At 46.5% G+C, this 24,064-nt stretch overlaps 1 protein-coding gene across 2 annotated transcripts in view; it reads right to left on the reverse strand.

The window, feature by feature from the left end:
• LOC111963247 (formin-like) overlaps window positions 1-24,064 on the reverse strand; it is a 182,731-nt gene that overhangs the window by 96,810 nt on the left and 61,857 nt on the right. For both annotated transcript variants that reach the window (XM_023986557.2, XM_070443352.1), the window contains 2 exons: window positions 17,989-18,130; window positions 8,933-9,020 (listed from right to left, as the gene is read on the reverse strand). In XM_023986557.2, the coding sequence (XP_023842325.1) occupies window positions 8,933-9,020; window positions 17,989-18,130 (230 nt within the window). The remainder of the gene's footprint in view (window positions 1-8,932; window positions 9,021-17,988; window positions 18,131-24,064) is intronic.

Raw genomic sequence — 24,064 nt, forward strand, 5'->3', positions numbered from 1 at the left:
AGCCTCACTCCCTTTCCCTCCACTTCTCACTCATCGCTCAGGGTGTGTGGTGTGTGTGGTGAGGTGTGGGGGAACCTCCCCTCTGCCTTGAACTGCGGTGGCCCAGGAGGTCCCCCAGCCAGGATCAGGCCCTCCGTCGGCCCCCTCTCTCCCCTCTCCCTGCACTGGGTAACCAGAGCCCCCCTCCCTTGTCTCCCCCCTCCCTAGTGGATGTAATTACATTACATGTCCCATGTCCTTTTAATTTGCCAACAAAGAGCAGGCAAGCAGGTGAGGCCAGGGACCAGGGCCCTTAGAAGTGCTTATTAGGCCACTCTGCTGAATTGTCAGATTCAAATTGTCCATTTCACCTACACCTCCCATTAAGGCTGTAGGAAGCAGGCTCATGCTGGGAGAGAGCAGGCTCTTTTATTGGGGGTTCTTTACCTCGACCCCGACAAAAAGAGGAGAGAGAACAAAAAAAATGAAAACCAAAAAGAGTAGCTTGGCCCAATGTGTTGTTTGGTTTACATTGGGCTGCCGTTTTATAGTGGCGGTGTGGTGTGCAAAAGTGGATTTATACACACTCAGATCATTAGCAGGGTGTCGCTCCCATTAGGTGGTGGAAACCGTCACTGGCAACAATAAACAGATCCGCCGGGCCGCTAAGACTGCCAAACCCTCCACTCCCAGTCGCAGTATCAACCCAACGCACCCAGGCTTAGAGCTATGAGCAGGACGGATTTATTCATCCCCCTCCCACCGCTTTTCATACCCCGCCAACACCGCTGAATTTCCTTGGGACTCCCACCCGCTACCGCAAGAACTGGTTCAGATGCTAACCGCAGACCTGCAATGTTATTTTAGGGGTATGTGACGCAGATCACTTGCCAGCCATGGTCCCAGCAATTTTGAGCCCTACAGGCAATATCAAAATGTGCTAAAATAACCTAAGAAATAGGTTAAAATACCCAGAGATTCTCACGTGGCCCATTATATTAGGCTATCGGTATTACTGGGCTATATCAGCCAATAGATTAGACATTGTTTGAAGAGAGCGGAGAGATTTGCTCTTTATCTTGAGCAACGTTTTATAGCCTGCCTTTTAGGAGTGGGACTATTTTCAGACGGAGACAAATATGGGTGATCAATATGTATTTCTAGGCAAAGTAGCACAATGTAGCATAATCATATTTAGAAAGTACATTTCCTTGGAAAGATAACTGCTCCGTGCTTCTCTGCCCATTCATAGGCTATAGCCTAGTCTATTTAATTGAGACCATATGCGTACCTGATCTCACATGTATGGCTACTGAACTTGAAGCAGCAAGAATGATGAGAGTGGGTCACACCCTGATCTGTCTCACCTGTCTTTGTGATTGYCTCCACCCCCCTCCAGGTGTCGCCCATCTTCCCCATTACCCCCTGTGTATTTATACCTGTGTTCTCTGTTTGTCTTTTGCCAGTTCGTTTTGTTTCGTCAAGCCTACCAGTGTTTTCCCCTCTGCTCCTTTATCTCGATTGTTTCTGTTTTCCTGGTGTTGACCATTCTGCTTGCCCTGACCCTGCCTGCCATCCTGTACCTTTGCCCCACCTATCTGGAATACTGACCTCTGCCTACCCTGACCCTGAGCCTGCCTGCTGACCTGTACCTTTGTCCCACCTATCTGGATTACTGACCCCTGCCTGCTCTTGACCTGTCTTTTGCCTGCCCCTGTTCGATTAATAAACTGTTGTTACTTCGATTTTGTCTGCATCTGGGTCTTACCTGAAACGTGATAGTACGAACTGGCCATGACTGACACAGCAGACCTGGGCCAGCTGCGCAACACCATCTCCTCCCRAGGAGCCACCATCGGTAGGCACGAGGAAATGCTTCAAGGCCTTATGGAGGGGGTCCATGACCGAGCGCTGAACGCCATGACCGAGCGCTGGACATTTTGCTGGAGCAATTTCGCAGGATGTCTGGGAGGCAACCTACCACGGTGGTAACCCCACAGCCCCTCAGTAACTCAGCTGTTAGCTGTGCCGTCTCATCGGTCACTCCACGTTCTCAGGAGCCCCGCTTACCTCCCCCGGAACGCTTCTATAGAGAGCCGAGCACCTGTCGGGCATTTCTAGCTCAGTTTGCCCTCATCTTCGAGCTTCAGCCGTCCCCTCGGATAGCTCCAAGATAGCCTACCTCATCACGCTGATGTCCAGTAGGGCTCTCGCCTGGGCTACTGTTGTATGGGAACAACAGCCGGCCAGATGCGTTAGCCTGGAGGGGTTCATGGGAGAGGTGAAGAAGGTTTTTGATGCCCCGTTCTCCGGGAGAGAAGCTGCCCGGATGCTAAACCAGCTTCAGCAGGACTCCTGCAGTGTGGCAGACTATGCCGTGGATCTCCGCACGTTGACAGGGGAGAGTGCTTGGAAACAGGAAGCGCTGTTCGATATGTTCCTGCACGGCGTCTAGGAGGAGGTCAAGGACGAGCTTGCTGCTCGGGAGTTACTTACGGATCTCGATTCCCTCATAGATTTGACCATCTGATGGGCGATTACGGGAACAATGGAGGGAGAGGAAATTCGATTTCGCTCACACGTCCAGGGATTCCACCTTGCCTCCGAGTCATCCCAGAAGTCTCAGACGGTCCCATTGCCGAGAGAACCCGAGGCTTCCCGACATCCCCCGAGAGTCGCCGAAGACGCCGAGAGTCACCGCTTCCCAAGCCTATGCAACTAGGCAGAGCTGGGCTGTCGTCAGCGGAACGGCAATACAGGATCAACGCRAAGAGTTGTCTGTATTGCGGGAMTCTTGGTCATTTTGTGTCCTCWWGKCCTTTAWAAGACCAGGCTCACTGATAGGGGCGAGTACTCTGGTGGGCCATATGGAGAACTTTTCTGCTTCCCTTACTCGCACCCCTTTTCATGCCATTCTGCTGTGGGGAAACCAGTCWAAATCTCTCCGGGTCCTTTGGTGACTCTGGAGCTTTTTGGACGCTACCCTGGCTTCCGACCTGAACATCCCCACTCAGCCCCTCTCCATTCCAATCGATGCTAGAGCACTGGACGGGCGCTCTATAGGCCGGGTCACTCATAATACCACTCCCAACAACCTACAGGTGTCAGGGAWTCACAGGGAGACTATTTAATTTCTGTTCATCAAGTCTCCTCAGATTCCCGTGGTTTTGGSATTCTCCTGGCTCCAGCAACACAATCCCCTCATCAACTGGTCTACTGGTGCCATCATGGGCTGAAGTCCATTCTGCCACGCCAAGTGTCTGAAGTCAGTGCAACCTGCTCCGGGACGTCTTCCTGGGGGCTCGGAAGGTGCCCCGGACCTCTCCTCCATTCCCGCGGAGTACCAGGACCTTCGGGAGGTGTTCAACAAGGCCCGGGCCACTTCGCTTCCGCCGCACCGACTATATGACTGCGGGATTGACCTTCTCCCTAGCACCACTCCGCACTGGGGACGACTGTACTCGCTGTCGGGACTAGAGACCAGGGCTATGGAGACCTACGTTGGGGACCCCCAAGCTTCAGGATTTATACATCCTTCGTCCTCTCCCGCCGGCACAGGGTTCTTCTTTGTAGAGAAGAAGGACAAGACCCTGTACTAGGGCTGGGCGATATGACGATATATATCGTGTGACTATAGAAAAAGATCTATCATTTCATATTATGCTCTACCGTTTATTTCGTTGTGTTGCAAATCACACTCTTTACAGCAATATTTTTTGTCAATTGGACGAGGCTTTGGACGACGCACACCTGCCGTGTGGAAGGAAATTTGCAACACAAACAAACATGGAGGAGAGTGAACGTGACACAGAGCACGGAGACACGGGGCTCGTACCTAAAAGAGGGGCTACTTCGGTCACATGGACGTGGTTTGGGTATGAAAAGTCTGACACAGACCAGAAAACCGTCCTCTGCAAAATATACCGCAGGCTCAAACACCACTAATCTCTTTTACCACCTACGCAAGAATCATGTGAAACAGTACAGAGAGAGTCTATGGATGAACTCCAAAAAAAGACAGCGAGTGCTCAAAACAAACCCCCGACTCAAGCGGCACACCATATGGCAAAGAATCACGAAGATGGAAGGAGATAAGAGCTACCGTTACAACTTACATCTGCAAAGACATGCCCCAATTTACATGGTCCAGAAACGAGGTTTTGTGAGTTGGTGCTAACACTCGACCCAAGATGCCAAATGCAAATTGATATGTGACACGTATTAATGCCAAATAACATGCAAAACAGGAAAGCCCCCCCCAAAAAAAAATAATATATTTTAGGCCTATATTTATTTTGTTTGCATCTATATTTGAAGTGTTTTCTATTTACCTTTTTAGATTTTATACAGTAATATTTATATTTTGTTACATGCTTAATAGAAAATTTGCACAAAGGTTCTAAATAAAAGGAAAATAATCAAATATGAGTAAGTACCTTTTATTTGTTGAGTATAATTAAAAATGTAATAAGAAAATAGGCCTTTTCTGTCACGCCCCTGACCTTAATATTCTATGTTTTCTGTATTATTTTTTCAAGTCAGGGTGTGACGAGGGGGATATGATTGTTTTGTATTGTCTAGGGTTTTTGTATTCTAGTGTGTGTGTGTGTAGTCTAGGCATATTTAGTCTAGTGTTGGCCTAGATTGGTTCCCAATCAGAGGCAGCTGTTTATCGTTGTCTCTGATTGGGGATCCTATTTAGGTTGCCAGTTTGGTTTGTGGGTTATTGTCTATGTGAGGTTGCATGTCTGCACTCAGTGTTTATAGCGTTCACGTTTGTTATTTTGTGTAGTTTGTTCAGTGTTATTTCTTTATTAAAAGAAGATGGATWATCATCACGCTGCGCCTTGGTCTCCTCTCTACGACGTTCATGACAGAATAACCCACCATAACAGGACCAAGCAGAGTGAAGAGGAGGAAAAGCGCTTAATGGGGAAATGGACCTGGGAGGAGATATTAGATGGAGCAGGACCCTGGACACAGCCGGGGGAGTATCGCAGTCACGCCCTGACCTTAGTATTCTATGTTTTCTGTATTATTTTGGTCATGTCAGGGTGTGACGAGGGTGGATATGATTGTAGGGTGGATATGATTGTTTTGTATTGTCTAGGGTTTTTGTATGTYTAGGTTTGTGTGTGTAGTCTAGGCAYATGTAGGTCTATGGTGGCCTAGATTGGTTCCCAATCAGAGGCAGCTGTTTATCGTTGTCTCTKATTGGGGATCCTATTTAGGTTGCCATTTYCCAGTTTTGTAACGWTCGTCTTCGGGAGAAAGAGAGGAGGACCAAAGCGCAGCGTGGTAAGTGTTCATGATGATGTTTTTAATTAAACTCAGAAAACTAAACAAAACAATAAACGATGTGAACAAACGAAACAGTACCGTGTGGCGACAAACAYTGACACGGAAGACAAACACCCACAAACCAAAAGACAAAACAGGCTACCTAAATATGGTTCCCAATCAGAGACAACGACTAACACCTGCCTCTGATTGAGAACCATATCAGGCCAAACACAGAAACAGACAAACTAGACATACAACATAGAATGCCCACTCAGATCACACCCTGACCAAACAAAACATATAAACATACAAAGCAAACTATGGTCAGGGCGTGACAAGTTTGGTTTGTGGGATATTGTCTATGTGAGGTTGCATGTCTGCACTCAGTGTTATAGCGTTCACGTTCGTTTGTTAATTTGTGTAGTTTGTTCAGTGTTATTTCTTTATTAAAAGAAGATGGATTATCATCACGCTGCGCCTTGGTCTCCTCTCTACGACGTWCGTGACATTTACATGTGGTAATTTTATATAAACTACTTATTCATTGAATTTACAGAAAATGTAATATATCGTGATATGTATCGTTATTGGGATATGAAATTACCAATATCGGGATATGAGATTTTGGCCATAACCCTCAGCCCTACCCTGCGCCCGTGCATCGACTACCGAGGACTCAATGACATAACGGTGAAGAACCGCTACCAGCTCCCACTCATCTCCTCTGCCTTCGAGCCGCTCCAGGGGGGCACCGTGTTATCCAAACTGGATCTACGGAACGCCTACCACCTGGTGCGGATACGGGAGGAGGATGAGTGGAAGACCGCCTTCAACACGGCCAGAGGCCACTACGAGTATTTGGTCATGCCATTAGGCCTCACCAACGCCCCTGCTGTGTTCCAAGCTCTGGTAAATTATGTTCTCCGCGACATGTTGAATCGGTTCGTCTTCGTCTACATTGATGACATCCTCTTCTTCTCCCACTCCCCCCAAGAACATGTGCTCCACCTCCGACAGGTTCTTCAATGCCTCCTGGAGAATCAGCTGTTTATTAAGGCAGAGAAGTGCGAGTTCCATCGCTCCACCATCCCMTTTCTGGGGTACATCATCTCCGCTGGGAGTKTCCAGATGGATCCCGGGAAGGTGAGAGCGGTAGTGGATTGGCCCCAGCCTACGTTCAGGGTGCAGCTGCAACGTTTCCTGGGGTTCGCCAACTTTTATTGCAGCTTTATCTGGGGTTACAGCACCCTGGCTTCCCCCCTGTCAGCACCCACCTCTCCCAAGGTTCCGTTCACGGTTCCGTTCGTCTGTTCACGGGTTCTGTTCATCCCAAGGTTCCGTTCATCCAGGTAATGTTCGTGCCTGACGCGGTCCGCTCCGTGGTCCTGGAGTGGGCACACTCCTCCAGACTGGCCTGCCACCCGGGCTCCCATCGGACCCTGGCTTTTGTGCGACAACGCTTTTGGTGGCCTATCATGGTCCCTGACGTCTCCAAATTCGTCGCCGCTTGCACAGTTTGTGGACAAAACAAGACTCCTCGACAAGCTCCGGCTGGTCTCCTCCAACCTCTGCCTGTCCCTCACTGTCCCTGGTCTCACATCTCCCTGGACTTTGTCACGGGTCTTCCCCCATCTGATGGCAACACCGCCATCTTGATGGTGGTGGATCGGTTTTCCAAAGCCGCCCACTTCATTCTTCTCCCCAAACTACCCTCTGCCAAAGAGACAGCCCAGCTCATGGTGCAGCACGTCTTCCGGATCCATGGGCTACCAGTCGTCATGGTCTCTGACCGCGGCCCGCGGAAGGCGTTCTGGACCCTCATTGGGTCATCAGCCAGCCTGTCCTCCGGGTTCCACTCCCAGTCCAACGGCCAGTCGGAGCGAGCCAACCAGGACCTAGAGACTACTCTGCGCTGCCTGGTCTCTGCCAACCCCACCATCTGGAGCCAGGAGCTGTTGTGGGTCGAATACACCCGCAACACCTTTCCCTGCTCTGCCATGGGCCTATCTCCTTTTGAGTGTTCCCTGGGGTATCAGCCCCCGCTTTTCCCTGAGCAGGAATAAGAGGTCGGCTTTCCTTCTGCCCAGATGTTTGTCCGCCGATGTCGCCGTACCTGGAGAAGACCACCTCCAGGTATCGACGACAAGCAGATCGCCACCGGACCCCAGCTCCCCGGTATCGTCCCAGGCAGAAGCTATGGCTGTCCACCCGGGATCTGCCCCTCTGAGTGGAATCCCGCAAACCCCCCCCCCCGGTTCATCGGCCCGTTTCCCATCTCCAAAATCATTAGCCCCTCTGCTGTTCGTCTTCTGTTGCTCCGGACCCTTCGTATACATCCTACATTTCATGTGTCCAGAGTTAAACCTATGTCTCACAGCCCTTTGTCTCCTGTTTCCAGGATTACTGACCACTGCCTGCCCTTGACCTGTCTTTTGCCTGCCCCTGTTGGATTGATAAACTGTTGTTACTTCAACGATTTGCAGGCAGAGATAAATAAATGGGTAATCAATATTTATTGAWAATGAAAATGCACAATGCTTGCTCACCATGGTAGCCTATGTGTGGGTTGCGGCTTTTCTTTTTCAATTATCTTTTATTTGTATTGCAACTCGACTCACGTTGGTTGAACGCCCTCCACTTCTTTCCATTATCAATCTTTATTTACAGACACTGTAGTAAACTACAGTCTAATCATATTTCATTGAATTKCATTGGAAAGATAACTGCCATTGAATCTCCGGCCATGCTTATGCAGCCTACTCTATTTCATTGAGACCACACGTATACTAGAAGAGGAGAGATGGTCTATTTAACTCGAAGCAGTGAATTCTAAGAGTGGGTGAATAACGCGACAAAGGTGTGACTTTAATACAATTGGTAGGCTAACGCATATAAAGCAGAAAAATGACCGTTTCCAAATAATCTGAAGCACAACAACAATATTTGAATCCCAAAATKGTCTGTCTGACCGACCGCTCCCAACCGCAGCATGAAAAATGCTGATTGCACAATGATCTCTGTCGGACCGCAGGTCCTGCCGTCATCCCGCGAAAATGCAGCCCTCTACCCTGGCTGTCGCCAACGGCTCCAATTTATGCACGCCTAACCGCTGTACCAGACTTTCCCCGCACCATTCACATACATAAACACATCTAGTCAAATACACATACACAACCAAATACTCCACTCCTCTTTAGCTCAAAAGGGAAAATATTGATGTGATTTTGACCAGTGTATGAAGGATTGAAACTGGCGAAACAATTCTCAGCAAAAATGGCTAATGTCATTCCAATGCTGTTCACTCACAACATTATGCACTAGTTTGGAAAACTTGGAAATCTTCCATGTTCCACATGAAACGCAAATTCATCTACAAAAGTGGAACTAGTCACACATTAGGACCTGTCAAGAGGCAGGAAACAATTTGCGCCAGGCTTCAACGTGTCTTCACTAAAAATAACCACTTGCATCTGCCATTTATCAAGTGTCTTTTCTAATATAGTGAAAATAGGATTGCAACTGATGTTTATTACTGTTTAATCGAAAAAAGAACAGCCTTGTTTAACAGACAGGAAATGAATGGTTTTCAGAAATAGTACAATATCCTCCTGTAACAAAAGCTGCCAAACAGCTTGKTTTTTTACACAGATCATTAAATGTTTGCTCTCACCTTGCTGAATGTCCTTCATTTCCAGGTGCAGACTTGAGATGAGGATGCCCACTGCTTGGGAACGTTTCCCATCCAGCAGCTTGATAATCTGCAGGAGAGACATACCGGTAAACGTCATAACTTAATCACAGTGATTATATCAGAGAGCGAGAATAATATTGGCATTATATATCCTTTATTTGATCACCATATCCATTTGATTCAAGTGGCACCATTTATACAGTTGATAAGATGCAGACCAACAGTTAATWAAAAAAAATGCAATTAACATTTATTATAATATGATATGCTGTAAGTCATCCACTGTCTTTTTCCCAGAGAGGCCAAAGGAAAGTATCACTTAGTCACTTCCCAGAGCCAGACCACTTGAAGATAKATTGACTCTGGGAGGGGACAGAAGATGTGCTCTAAAGAAGAGTCATTCTAACATCTCTGTGGAGTGTCTGGATTGAMCCTAAAGCCAGACTCATCTACACAATGTCATAATCCTTCACGGTCCATGATAACAGGCAGAGATTGAGTAAGGATAGAAACCCACAGGTTTCAGCAGGCCTTATCAAATGGCATCCCTAACAGTACAGAGCACAGAGTACAGAGAAAAGTTCCCCTGTAAAAGTGCATTAATTATATAGTAGGGCCCGGGACAATATCAGTATCACGATACTCATTTGTATCGTGGCAAAGAAGCAAAACACAAAGCGGATTTCATTTTTTTAGGAAAACAGCCCTAATGTTGGAAACAAACATCATTATGTTGTCATCCAGAGTCACATTTCCTAGCTATATAACACATTATTTTACATAAAGCAGGTTTTGCAGAGTTTGGTCTGCTTCTTGTTTTCATTTTTGCCATAAAAAAACATCACAATACTGGTATTGTGACAGCCCTATGATATAGTCAAAAATATTAAGTCACAGGAAAGTAAAAATGTAAACCATAAAAGGATATATTTGTGTGTTTTTTTTATAACAAACTATAAATTCACAGGATTTTTATTTGTGCCTACACATGGTCACAATTACTTATGACTGAATTACCCATAAAGCTAGAAACAGTTTTGGCAAGGTAAAGCCCAGCTCTAAAACTTAATGTCTCAGCCTTCTTCATTAGGTAACACTGGCCGTTATTACTGCATCTYAGCTACTGGGCCATCCAGTGGGAACCAAGGAGCAGAAGCCTTAGAAGTGAGTATTGCGTTACAGAAGGTAAGAGTGCATGCTGCTTCCACGTCCATTACTAATATCACACTGGGGATCTCCTGTAMAGGGACATGAGAGGGGAGCAGGCAGAGTGAGAGGCTTTTCCAACACCTTTAATGAACTGCACTGGTTGGGCCACACTAAAAGCCTTCCAGGAACCCTGGCCACTCGCTGTGGCTCCAGAAGCACCAATTAGCCCGACCAGTTAACTTAATGAGAAAAGACAACTGATCTGGAGGAACAAGCCTGGATGCTTACTCTCAGACACRCAAGGAAGGAACCTGCTGATGCTAAGAGGTCTCTGTTTGCAATCCATGACAAGTATGTATCAAAAGATAACAGCTACCTCCAGTGGAAACTAGGAGAACTACCCACCAATCCAAACCAAGGTGAAGTCCTTACAGCAGACCAAAAAAAMCCCACTTGAAATAGACTGGAGACATTGGTTTGACATTGAAATTAAGATTGAAATAGCAAAAGGAAGAGACAGTGGTTTGAGGAGTTGCAGGTGGCTGGTGTTGGGGAGAGGGCACCAGGTTCAGCAGAGAGCTGATAGTTTATACAGCCATGGCTGAGGGGGCAGGCAGCTATACGGGTGACTGCGAWCCAACCATGTCTGAGTTCACCCACCCTGGAGATACGTTACAATAACAAATGGATCAAGAGAGCTCATAAATTACCACCTCCAATGAACGCTCAACATCTCCACACAACGTTCTGCACTCTCCATGTGTTAATCTTACACCCACTCTCCCACGTCACACTCAACACTCAAAATATGCTTTTAATAAACCTCAGTGTGAACGACCATAAGTCATCTCTAAAGACGTACGGTCTGAACAAATTAAAGCCACTGTTTGTTTTACAGCAATCCATGGTGTACAAACTGGATAGGAGCTTGATTCGTGTGGGTGGTGGGAATTGCTGTGTAATGTTTATGCAGGCCGTATTACTGGTGTACACGCGGGGCGGGGGACGGGACGGGGGGGGGTATGGTGAGGGGGACAGCCTGCCGGTCCTGGCACTGTAAATCCTGTCGGGTCGGGGTGTAATCTAAACAGCCCCCACGCTGTGGCTGGCTGGGTTTCCTCATCTCATCTCTGTAGTACTCCACATCGCTCCTGCAGCTCATATCATCACACCCAAAATGCAGCGACACGCGCAGCCTCTCCTCTCCACTTTAAACGCCCCCACAGGTGTCCTCTCCTCACCATTGCTCTCCTCCCGCCTCAGTGGGGAACCGAGTGGAGCCACATGCCTACAATTACCCCCAGTCTGGTGTAGAGTAGCCTGGGCGGCCGTGGAGTGTGGAGGCTGACAGGGAGCTTATTCCCCTGCATGTCATCTCTGCTGCTTTGATATGATAATCAGTGGCGTGAAAGGAAAGGCATCCAGATTAAACAGCAGCTTTCATTGGTATTGGACACATGATAATCAAATCAAATTTTATTGGTCACATACACATGGTTAGCCCTGTACGGACTCATTCCACCAGCCCCTTTTCCCCAACACTGATGGTCCTGTGTGTGAAGCTGTCCTTAACAAGGGAGGTGAGTAAAGTGAGTAATCTCCATAATGCACACACACATTCCAGTAATTTCCCTCTGACTGGGATCACAGGCGTTAGCTGATCTGGCAACACTTTCTAGACAAGTAACAAGTGTGATAGGCATATATAGCTATACTGTCATCACATACACCATTGTGCCCTACAGCCAACMTGCTTAGTGCACTGAAAACCATAATGTGTGCAGTGTAGCTGCTCTTCATAAATTGATAGAGACAATTACTGGGCTGAGATTAACTGACTTGTTTCTGTGTTGTGTCGTATCGGTGTGGTGGTGAGGCCAGGACAGGACTATTGGCTTGTCAGATCTCCTCTGGGGCAGATATTGCAGAGTAAGGCAAGACAGCCCTCTTGATTGACCCTGTGTCTCCGCAGGCCCAGTCTGGCTCTGTCTGTTAGCTAGCTGGATGACAGTCTGCTCTTCTCCTTTCCATCCCCCTCTCCTTTCCCCTCTCCTCTTTCCCTCCAACCTCCTCTCTCCAGCCCCCCTCTCCTTCTTCCTCTCCATCCCCCTCTCCACTTTCCTCTCTATCCCCGTTTCCTCCCTCCTTTGTCCAGTCAGAGCCCGTAGTTCTGGGAACCTATCAGCAAATGATGATTCAGAGAGTTTGAACGTTGGTAGTATAAACTTTTAGGGATAAAAGATGAAGAAGTAAACAAGTTACTTTTGTTTAGCTGACCTTTCTAAAAGTGTTGGACTGCCAAGGGGCTGTAGCCAACCTTTTCCACAGTTGGTAGCGTCTCCCAATAATCATAGCTGAACCCAGGCTGCTCTCTCAGGGCTGAGTATTGTAACCCAGGCTGCTCTCTCTGGGCTGAGTATTGTAACCCAGGCTGCTCTCTCTGGGCTGAGTATTGTAACCCAGGCTGCTCTCTCTGGGCTGCAGTATTGTACCCAGGCTGCTCTCTCTGGGCTGAGTATTGTAACCCAGGCTGCTCTCTCTGGGCTGAGTATTGTAACCCAGGCTGCTCTCTCTGGGCTGAGTATTGCATAGCCCCTGGTGGAGATGATGCTCTTCTATCAGCACATGGCTCAAATCACAATGGATATCTATACCACATATTGTATCTACCATCTCAAATAAGAATGACAAAATCAAATGTTAGTTAATGTAGTTTTCACGAAGGAGAAGTATCCCCCTTTCTAATGGGTTACGTGCCATTGGGTCTGCACAGCTCAGACCAATTCTCAGGGCCCGTGCTGTAGTCAAGTCCAATGCTGCAACTCTGCACTTCCGCAGCCATGTGTGTCAGCGCTCCCACTGCCCCCATGGCCCTAAGTGTGGCGTCCAAGCAGATAAAATCAGCCATTGTACCAGACTGTCCCCTTCCCAATCCATACACATTCTGATCAATCTGTCAAGGCTCCAGTCCACTCTAGAGGCCTCAGTGTAGGTGAGTGTGTGTGTCCATCTCTAGTGCTCTCCATCCAGTCTGGTCACTCTGAACCCATCAACTGGCCCAATATTTGATCAAGCTCAGCCAACTGTYTCCTGTCTCCCTGACCCTGCCTGCAGGGCTGGCTGGCCCCTAAATCAGCCTCCTAGCTCACGTTGATATCTGACTCAGCTGCTTTCCCAGTAAGCATCTTTTAGACATCTTTTCCAGACGTTGATGTCAGGTGCAYTTTAGGTGCTGATTGAAAGGTGAAAATACTTATTTTCCGGACGTCGAAAATATGTATTTTTCGGATGTTGAAATCAGGTGCATATTACATGCTGAATGAAAGGTGAAAAGACATATTTTCAGGATGTAAAAAATATGTATTTTCCAGACGTTGAAAATACGTCATTTAACAGATGTTGAAAAGACATGTTTTTCAGTCATTGATTCTATGGCCAAATTTCAACTGCATATTTACATGATCAATGAAGTAAGCATTATATCACAATAATACTTTTTCAAGTCTCCTAAGATAGGAAAAAGGAGCCAACTGAAGACCGCAACAGAATGCATTATTGCTCCCACTGTCACATGCACATATGTAAGCTTTTTCAAAAGCTTTAAAACTGGCAGCGATGATGTTCAAAGTAGTCCAACCTACAGAATAAACCAACAGACCACTTCAACTACAATAACATTTCAGTAACAGTTACAGATTTTTGTTGTTGTTGCTGTGACTGTGATATGTGGTTGTTTATCTACCTTAGTTGAATGCACTGACTGTATGTCACTTTGGATAAGAGCGTCTGCCTAAATTTGTTAGGTGCGGACCAGAACCAAATCTGTTTCACAAGTTTGAACATCACAGGACAGTACGGCATAGATTAGTACATCAGAACACAGTAGAGCTACAGTAAGGTACGGTACAGGACAGTAAAGTTTTATTCAGTAGAGTACAGTAGAGTTTAATTCAGTAGAGTAAAGTACAGTACAGTGCAGTTCAGTAAATAACATAAAATAACAACTGTTTTTTTGCATCAAGTGTGAAGGAAATCTSGAGCTTTTGCTCACCTGATATAGAATTCCTCATGGTAAGCTGCAGACCCTTTATCTACCAAGAAAGTTCTCAAGCCAACACCACTCTGGCACTCAGCGAACTGTATGGGGCCATAAACAAACAAGTACCGGCTCACCCAGAGGCAGCGTTTCTGGTGGGCGGARACTTTAACGCGGGGAGACGTTAAACCATCCGACCTCACTTCTACCAACACGTCTCCTGCGCCACTAGGGGCGCTAAAACTCTAGACCACTTTTATTCTACYCACAGAAACGCATACAAGGCCCTCCCTCGTCCTCCCTTCGGGAAATCTGACCAACAAAAGCTCAAACAGGAAGTACCAGTGATGCACTCAATACAGAAGTGGTCAGATGAAGCAGACGCAAGACTACAAGACTGTTTTTCTAGKACAGACTGGGATATGTTCTGAGATTCATCCGATAGCATTGAGGAGTTTACCACAACAGTCATGGGCTTCATCAATAATTGCATATGCAATGTCGTCCCCACAATGACTATAAGAAYGTATYTGAACCAAAAACTATGGATTACAAGCAATATCAGCTCTGGGGTAAAAGCCTAGAGCTACCGCTAACAAGGAACCGGACATGGATGGATAGAAGGAAGCCCTCTACGACCTCCAACGAGACATTAAACATGCAAAAGAACAATATAGGAGGAAGGTGGAATCCTATTACACTGGCTCTGACACTCGTCGCACGTGGCAGGGCTTGCAGACGATAAYGGATTACAAAGGGAAACCCAGCCATGAGTGGCCCAGCAATGCAGAACTACCAATCGAGCTAAATGCGTGAAAGCTCCTGTTTTTCTGGATGACTGTGTGATCTCGCTCTCCGTGGCTGAAATATAGCAACATATTTAAACAGGCTAACAATCACAGAAGGAATACCAGGGCACGTTCTCAAAGCATGCGTAGACCAGCTGGTAAGTGTCTTTACAGACATTTTCAATCTCTCCTTGTCCCAGTCTGTAATCCCAACATGTTTCAAGCTGACCACCATGGGTCCCTGTTCCCAATAGCTCCAAGATAACCTACCTAAATTACTAACACCCTGTAGCACTCACATCTGTAATTATGAAGTGCTTTGAAAGGCTGGTCATGACACACATCAACACCATCATCCGAGACCCACTCCAATTCAAATACCGCCCCAACAGATCCACAGATGACGCAATCTCAATTGCACTTCACACTGCCCTCTCCCACCTGGACAAGAGGGGAAATAACTATGTGAGAATRCTGTTGGTAGACTACAGCTCAGCGTTCAACACCATAGTCCCCTCCAACCTCATCACTAAGCTAGGGACCCTGGGACTGAACCCCTCCCTTTGCAACTGGATGGTGGACTTCCTGACGGGCTGCCCCCAGGTGGTGAGGGTAGGCAACAACACCTCCGTCACGCTGACCATCAACACGGKGGCCCCTCAGTGGTGTGTGCTTAGTCCCCTCCTGTACTCGCTGTTCACGACTGAGTGGCAACGCTACTTTTTTGTAATCTTCCACTGATATTTGTTTAGATTTTTTATTGCAGAGTCAAAGCTAAAGGAAGACTTGTCAGAACCTGACTAAGGGATGCATGGGGTAAAGTGGGAGGGTACATGGAGTTGACATACACAAAGACAGCCTACTTATCTTTATTTTATTCTATATTTATTACCCCATTTTCTCCCCAATTTCATGGTATCCAAATGGTAGTTACRGTCTTGTCCCATCACTGCAACTCCCGTATGGACTCGGGAGTGGCGAAGGTCGAGAGCCATGCGTCCTCTGAAACATGACCCTGCCAAGCCTCACTGCTTCTTGACACAMTGCYCGCTTAACCCGGAAGCCRGCMGCACCAATGTGTTGGAGGAAACACTGTACAACTGGCAACCGTGTCAGCATGCATGCGCCCGGCCCGCCACAGGAGTTGCTAGAGCGTGATGGGACAAGGACAACCCGGTCAGCCAAACCCTCCCCTAACCCAGGCAACGCTGGGCCAATTGTGCGCCGCCTCATGGGTCTCCCGGTCACAGCCGGCTGCGACACAGCCCGGGATCGAACCCGGATCTGTAGTGATGCCTTAGACCGCTGCSCCACTCGGTAGACCACAGCCCACTTTTCTATGCTCAAGGGGAGAGAGAGACAAATAGCTTGACTGTTTTACTATTAAAGTCAATACTAGTATTGTTTTCAATTTCATAAGTAGTTTATGTTTCTTAACCAGGCAAATCTAAATAGTAGGCTGGTGACTGGTGGTTACAAGGAAGCAAGAGAGTCGCTTGCGCGATGCGTAGCTTATGATTGGAGGCGGAGCCAGAGTGGAGCCTGCCTGCCCACAATCACTGTGTGTGCCAGGTGTGGCACGTCCTTCCCACTGCTAGAGAACAGAACCCTTGCTGCTCTGCGCACCCAGTGCTGCTAATATTCTGCTTATCATAGTAGCCTATCCAGTCCAAGTGCAAATGCAAGTCACGAGAAGGTGAGTCCGAGTCACCAATGGTAAAGTCCAGGTCGAGTCACAAGTCATGAAAGTCCTGGACTCGAGTACTACAACACTGGTACACTATTGTTTACTTTTCTTTACTGTACTCTATTGTACTGTGCTGTACTGTGCTGTACTATACTGTACTGCACTGTACTGTACTGTGCTGTACTGTGCTCCACTGTACTGTGCTCTACTGTGCTGTACTGTGCTCTACTATACAGTACTGTACTGTATTGTACTGACCTCTACTCTGCTTTTATTTAGTGTACTGTGTACTGTACTGTAATATTCTGTACTCTGCTGTGCTCTACTGTGCTGTATTGTGCTTTACTGTGCTGTCCAAATGTGTGAAACATAGATGTCTATGATTGGGTTAGATTTGGTCCGTACCAAAAATCGACATCAAGTCTGGACAGGACCATTTTTTTCTTCATGATTTCTCTCAACCAATAACTATTACCAGGTTTCGTAAGAAAATGACTAWTAAACTTAGTCAAAAGGACAATCAAAAGAAGATTCCAAATCAAGGAGTAGGACAGTTTAGTCTACAGCTGATTGTGAAGTGCAAGCAGCAGCTAAAGGTGGATCCTACCCAGCTGTGATTCTATACACAGGGCCAGGGAGAGGAGAGGAAAACTGAACTCACTGCCACCTGATAGCCTAGTTTGACGTCGCACAAGAGCTGCCTACACCAATCACCATGAATTGGACAGTCGGGAGGAAGAYGAGAAAAGAGAAGGGAGCGATATTACTCCTGGCAAACTTTGTGTTGTTTCTAGATTAGACTCCATGTAATGCTAGGATCCATGTTTATGTGGCTCTACTTGGGCTAACTCAGCAGAGCTCCTAATGGAATGTTCCAGAGGTAAGTGGTCTAGGGTTGGAGAATAAGGTATAATCTGCTGACACCATTGTATTCATTCAGCAGAACCTCTTACTGGAGTAACATAGTAATAACGTCCTCAAAAAATGCATTACGTCAATATTTTCTTCCTGACTACCTAATCTCAATAACTCCTAATACTGACAACAAAACTTTAGTAAAGGAAATCTGAATTCAAATGTACCACTAGGGCCCTTGTGTGGTAGAAATGAGACACATTATGATGACAAAGCATTTTCTTTGGACAAGACAGGTCTGAGAAATACGACGTGCCATGTCAAATGGAGTGTGTCATCCTTTCTGGTGACAGCTTTAAAGCTACAGTGTATGGGTCCCTGCATGGAAAGTGTAGTAGCCCTCATCACCTTCCAAACCCAAGACACTTGAGATTCTCCTCCTAAGAGAGGAAAAACAGCAGGAGCCAAGACAATATAGTAGCACGGGGGAGAGAAGAGAATGGATGAGATTTCAACCAACCTTCTTAGTCTTGGCCTTCTTCTCATAGGTGTCTGAAAGGGGCTTCTTCTTTGGCTGCAGAGTGGCCTTGGAGAACAGGTCCTCAAACTCCTTGGTGTCTACGATATCTGGCTCCTCCAGAGAACCCCACAGTGTATTATTACTGGAAACAAGAGACACACTTTTATACGCTGAGGAGCACCACAGTTCAACATAAAACCATTTTCAATAACAATGTTACTGTGATGTCAGGAGACTGTGTTACGGGGGTGACTTGGCGCCGGAAAAGAAGACTGACATTTTACGTGTCCCCAACCGATTGTGTTTTTTTGTTCGTTTATTTGCATTGTTTGTAACTTATTTTTTTACTTATTTTGTACATAATGTTGCCACTACCATCTCTTATGACCGAAAATAACTTCTGGACATCAGGACTGCGATTACTCACCACGGACTAGCAGAATTATTTTTTTCCTTTAACGAGTCTGACGAGYCCGACGCAAATTATATACTGCTTTCTCAGGAACAGGCACAGATCCCCGTGATTTGCATGATAAGGAGGCGGAGAAAAGGGGCCAGAGGGCGGGCTGCCTTCTGAGAATTCGTAGGTGATCGAATAAACCCCCAATTCCTTCCATTCTGCTAGCAAACGTGCAACCTTTGGAGAATAAAATCGATGACCTACGTGGAAGATTAAACTACCTACGGGACATTCAAAAYTGTAATATCTTATGCTTCACGGAGTCGTGGCTGAACAACGACACTACCAACATACAGCTGGCTGGTTATACGCTGTAGCGGCAGGATAGAACAGCGATGTCTAGTAAGACAAGGTGCGGCGGACTATATATTTTTGTAAATAACAGCTGATGCACAATATCTAAGGAAGTCTTCAGCTATTGCTCGCCTGAGGTAGAGTATCTCATTATAAAATGTAGACCACACTATCTACTTAGAGAGTTTTCATCTGTATTTTTCGTAGCTGTTTACAAAGCACCACAGACTGAGGCTGGCACTAAGACAGCATTGGATGAGCTGTATTCCGGCATAAGCAAGCAAGACAACGCTCACCCAAAGGCGGCGCTCCTAGTAGCCAGGGACATTAATGCAGGGAAACTTAAATCCATTTTCCTAAATTTCTATCAGTATGTTAAATGTGCAACCAGAGGGAAAAAAAACTCTGGACGACCTTTACTCCACACAGAGAGGCGCATACAAAGCTCCCCCTCGCCCTCCATTTGGCAAATCTGACCATAATTCTATACTCCTGATTCCTGCTTACAAGCAAAAATTAAAGCAGGAAGCACCAGTGACTAGATCAATAAAAAAGTGGTCAGATGAAGCAGATGCTAAACTACAGGATTGTTTTGCTAGCACAGACTGGAACATGTTCCCGGATTCCTCCGATGGCATTGAGGAGTACATCACATCAATCATTGGCTTCATCAATAAGTGCATYGATGACGTCGTCCCCACAGTGACCGTACGTACATACCCCAACCAGAAGCCATGGATTACAGGCAACATCCACACTGAGCTAAAAGCTAGAGCTGCCGCTTTCAAGGAGCGGGACTCTAACCTGGAAGCTAATAAGAAATCCCGCTATGCCCTCTGACAAACCATCAAACAGGAAAAGCGTCAATACAGGACTAAGATCGAATCGTACTACACCAGGTCTGATGCTCGTAGGATGTGGCAGGGCTTGCAAACCATTACAGACTACAAAGGGAAGCACAGCTGAGAGCTGCCCAGTGACACAMGCCTACCAGACGAGSTAAACTACTTCTATGCTCGCTTCGAGGCAAATAACATTGAAACATGCATGAGAGCACCARCTGTTCCAGAAGACTGTGTGAGTAAGCCGATGTGAGTAAGACCTTTAAACAGGTCAACATTCACAAGGCCGCAGGGCCAGACGGATTACCAGGACGTGAACTGCGAGCATGCGCTGACCAACTGGCAAGTGTCTTCACTGACATTTTCAACCTCTCCTTGTCCGAGTCTGTAATACCAACATGTTTYAAGCAGACCACCATAGTGCCTGTGCCCAAGAACACTAAGGTAACCTGCCTAAATGACTACCGACCCATAGCACTCACGTCTGTAGCCATGAAGAGCTTTGAAAGGCTGGTCATGGCTCAGATCAACACCATTATCCCAGAAACCCTAGACCCACTCCAATTTGCCTACCGCCCCAACAGATCCACAGATGATGCAATCTCTATTGCACTCCACGCTGCCCTTTCCCACCTGGACAAAAGGAACACCTATGTGAGAAAGCTATTCATTGACTACAGCTCAGCGTTCAACACCATAGTGCCCTCAAAGCTCATCACTAAGCTAAGGACCATAGGACTAAACACCTCTCTCTGTAACTGGATCCCGGACTTTCTGACGGGCCGCCCCCAGGTGGTAAGGGTAGGTAACAACACATCCGCCACATTGATCCTCAACACAGGGGCCCCTCAGGGGTGCGTGCTCCGTCCCCTCCTGTACTCCCTGTTCGCTCATGACTGCACAGCCAGGCACGACTCCAACACCATCATTAAGTTTGCCGATGACACAACAGACACAATCGTGCCTGATCACCGACAACGACGAGACAGCCTATAGGGAGGAGGTCAGAGACCTRGCCGTGCGGTGCCAGGACAACAAACTCTCCCTCAACGTGATCAAGACAAAGGAGATGATTGTGGTCGACAGGAAAAATAGGACCGAGCACGCCCCCATTCTCATCAACGGGGCTGCAGTGGAGCAGGTTGAGAGCTTCAAGTTCCTTGGTGTCCACATCACCAACAAACTAACATGGTCCAAGCCACCATGACAGTCGTGAAGAGGGCACAACAAAACCTATTCCCCCTCAGGAGACTGAAAAGATTTGGCATGGGTCCTCTGATCCTCAAAAGGTTCTACAGCTGCACCATCGAGAGCTTCCTGATTGGTTGCATCACTGCCTGGTATGGCAACTGCTATGCCTCCGACCGCAAGGCACTACAGAGGGTAGTGCGAATGGCCCAGTACATCACTGGGGCCCAGCTTCCTGCCAACCAGGACCTCTATACCAGGCGGTGTCAGAGGAAGGCCCATAAAATTGCCAGAGACTCCAGCCACCCTAGTCAGAGACTGTTCTCTCTGCTACCGCAGGGCAAGTGGTACCKGAGCGCCAAATCTAGGTACAAGAGGCTTCTACCCCCAAGCCATAAGACTCCTGAACATCTAATCAAATGGCTACCCAGACTATTTGCAATKCCCCCCCTTTTACACCGCTGCTTCTCTCTGTTGTTATCATGCATAGTCACTTTAATAACTCTACCTACATGTACATATTACCTYAACTAACCGGTGCCCATGCACATTGACTCTGTACCGGTACCCCCCTGTATATTTATTTTACTGCTGCTCTTTAATTACTTGATACTTATATTTATTATTCTTATCCGTATTTTTTAAAACTGCATTGTTGGTTAGAGGCTCGTAAGTAAGCATTTYACTGTAAGGTCTACACCTGTTGCATGTGACTAATACAATTTGATTTGATTTGATTTTACTTCTTAGGAAAAGTGGAATAGCTAGTGGACTTCTCAGTACAAATTGTCCTGTGCCAGAGATAAACAATTTGTGAAGCTGTTTATTTGATGTTTACTTGGGCTGTGCAGTGTTTACTTCCATATTTTGATTCAGGGCAGACGTTTGCTGGAGTGAGAATTTGCAGAACGCAAAGAAAAGCGACTTCAATTTCCGCTTTTTAATAAAAAGTTACATTTATGACTGAGGCTTCTGAAAATCATATGATTCAAGTGTCACTGGGTTTGAGATGTGAGATTCCAGCACTAAAGGAGCATTTCAAATAAACTACAAGGAAGATAGGAAGTATTCTGTTTCCTCTGTTGCTGGGTAACGCTGAAAGCAAACAGAGAAGGAGTCTGATGATGTCTCTCTTTGTACAGAAGCCTCCCAGAGTTCAGCCTTGCTCTGCCACCTTTACTTTCCATTCCTCTTTTAAATCATAGAAGATAACTATCCCATGGGTTAGACAGTGTGGCAGCCTCAGGCTCTGTTTGATAAGTGATCCAGCCGTCTCTGATAACGCAGGGAGAGGAAGATGAAGTCCGCCATAACTCAGTCTCTATATAGGCCAGGTCAGACAGCCTCACAGGCAACAGGTTCACTGAGACAGGTTCATCAGGACCCACCTATGTGAGGCAGACTTACTGTATGTATAACACAGGTCATGTTAACTTTTCAATTAGAGTTTATCTACTGATAGTAATATGTAATGTTGCATGATTTAGCAACTTTCTATAAGGGATCCCTTTGTAAAATGTAATAGGCCTACTGCTTCTGTAGATGTACTRTATCCATACTGTATGGACTGTAGATATWAAAAAATATATATTTTGTATTTATATTTATATTTTAATATTTTACTTTATTTAACTAGGCAAGTCAGTTAAKAAAAAWATATTATTTACAATGATGGCCTACCCCGGCCAAACCTGGACGACGSTGGGCCAATTGTGCGCCGCCCTATTGGACTCCCAATCACGGCCGGATGAGATACAACCTGGATATGCCTTATCTGTGTTTGTGTTCATGAGTTTCTCTCTACTGTCAAGTCATGAGGTCAGGGTTTGGCCGGCCGGGGCTGACTCGATCAGAAAGGAGACGTTTTACCACGGTGGAGACGAAGGGAACTCAACAAACAGACAAAAAATGGGTCCTCTGATCCTCAAGAGGTTCTACAGCTRCACCATCGAGAGCATCCTGACGGGTTGCATCACTGCCTAGTATGGCAACTGCTCGGCCTCTGACCACAAGGCACTACAGAGGGTARTGCGTACGGCCCAGTACATCACTGGGGCCAAGCTTCCTGCCATCCAGGACCTCTATACCAGGCGGTGTCAATTGTTAAAGACTCCAGCCACCCTAGTCATAGACTATTCTCACTGCTACCGCACGGCAAGCGGTACCGGAGTGCCAAGTCTAGGTCCAAGAGGCTTCTAAACACCTTCTACCCTCAAGCCATAAGACTCCTGAACATCTAATCAAATGGCTACCCAGACTATTTGCATTGTMCCCCCCCTTTCACCCTGCTGCTACTTTCTGTTATTATCTACAGTATGCATAGTCACTTTAATAACTCTACCTACATGTACATATTACCTCGACTAACCGGTGCCCCCGCACATTGACTCTGTACCGGAACCCCCTGTATATAGCCTTGCTATTGTTATTTACTGCTGCTCTTTAATTATTTGTTACTTATATTTATTTTTTGGGGGGGGGGATATTTTTCTTAAAACTGCATTGTTGGTTAAGGGCTTGTAAGTAAGTATTTCACTGTAATACTTTCACCTGTTGTATTCGGCGCATGTGACAAATACGATTGATTTGAAAATGTTGGCCAGCTGGTCATAGCTGAAATACCACAGCAATCAAACACATAGACAGAGACTCAATTAGAGTCGAGTGTGTCCAATTGGGCCCAATTTGCTATTGGCTACCCACAGCGGTGGTGAAAGTATCTGTCTGGGACAGCCAAGAGGCTATAACCAAGAACATAATGATACTCCCAAAAATCTTCCCTTTAATTTCATACTGCCTTCACAGGGACCAACTCAAATAACTCCACGTAATGGGCTCTGACTGACTCCAGCAAACTGCAGTGAATCAATGTTGAAAATTTTTGGGAAAATACATCTACGTAAACTCCACAAAGCCTTCCACAGCAGGCAGTATTTATAATTGACTGGACCATGCCTGTATTGACATGTAATCCCTGTAAAGCACAGTTAACTATGTCTTCCCTATTACAGCTTCCTCATGAAGCCTGCTCTGTATATACAGCGAAAGTGTGTATTTTGACATTTGTTCATTGACCTGGCCTTTTTCGAAAGTGTACTGTATTTACCCTCATAATGTCTATCCAGAAACGTGTTACAGTTAATAGTCCTGTTTAATGCTGTTACACTGTAAACTTTATAGCAGGCATGTAAMCGCTGTGGCCCACTCAACCCTYCWCCATTAGCCAGGACCAGAAAGTGTGAACCACAAGTCAACTTCCTSTACCAATCCAGCCATAGAAATACAAGGCCAT

This window comes from Salvelinus sp. IW2-2015, linkage group LG4q.2 (assembly GCF_002910315.2).
Source record: "Salvelinus sp. IW2-2015 linkage group LG4q.2, ASM291031v2, whole genome shotgun sequence".
Classification (NCBI taxonomy): domain Eukaryota; kingdom Metazoa; phylum Chordata; class Actinopteri; order Salmoniformes; family Salmonidae; genus Salvelinus; species Salvelinus sp. IW2-2015.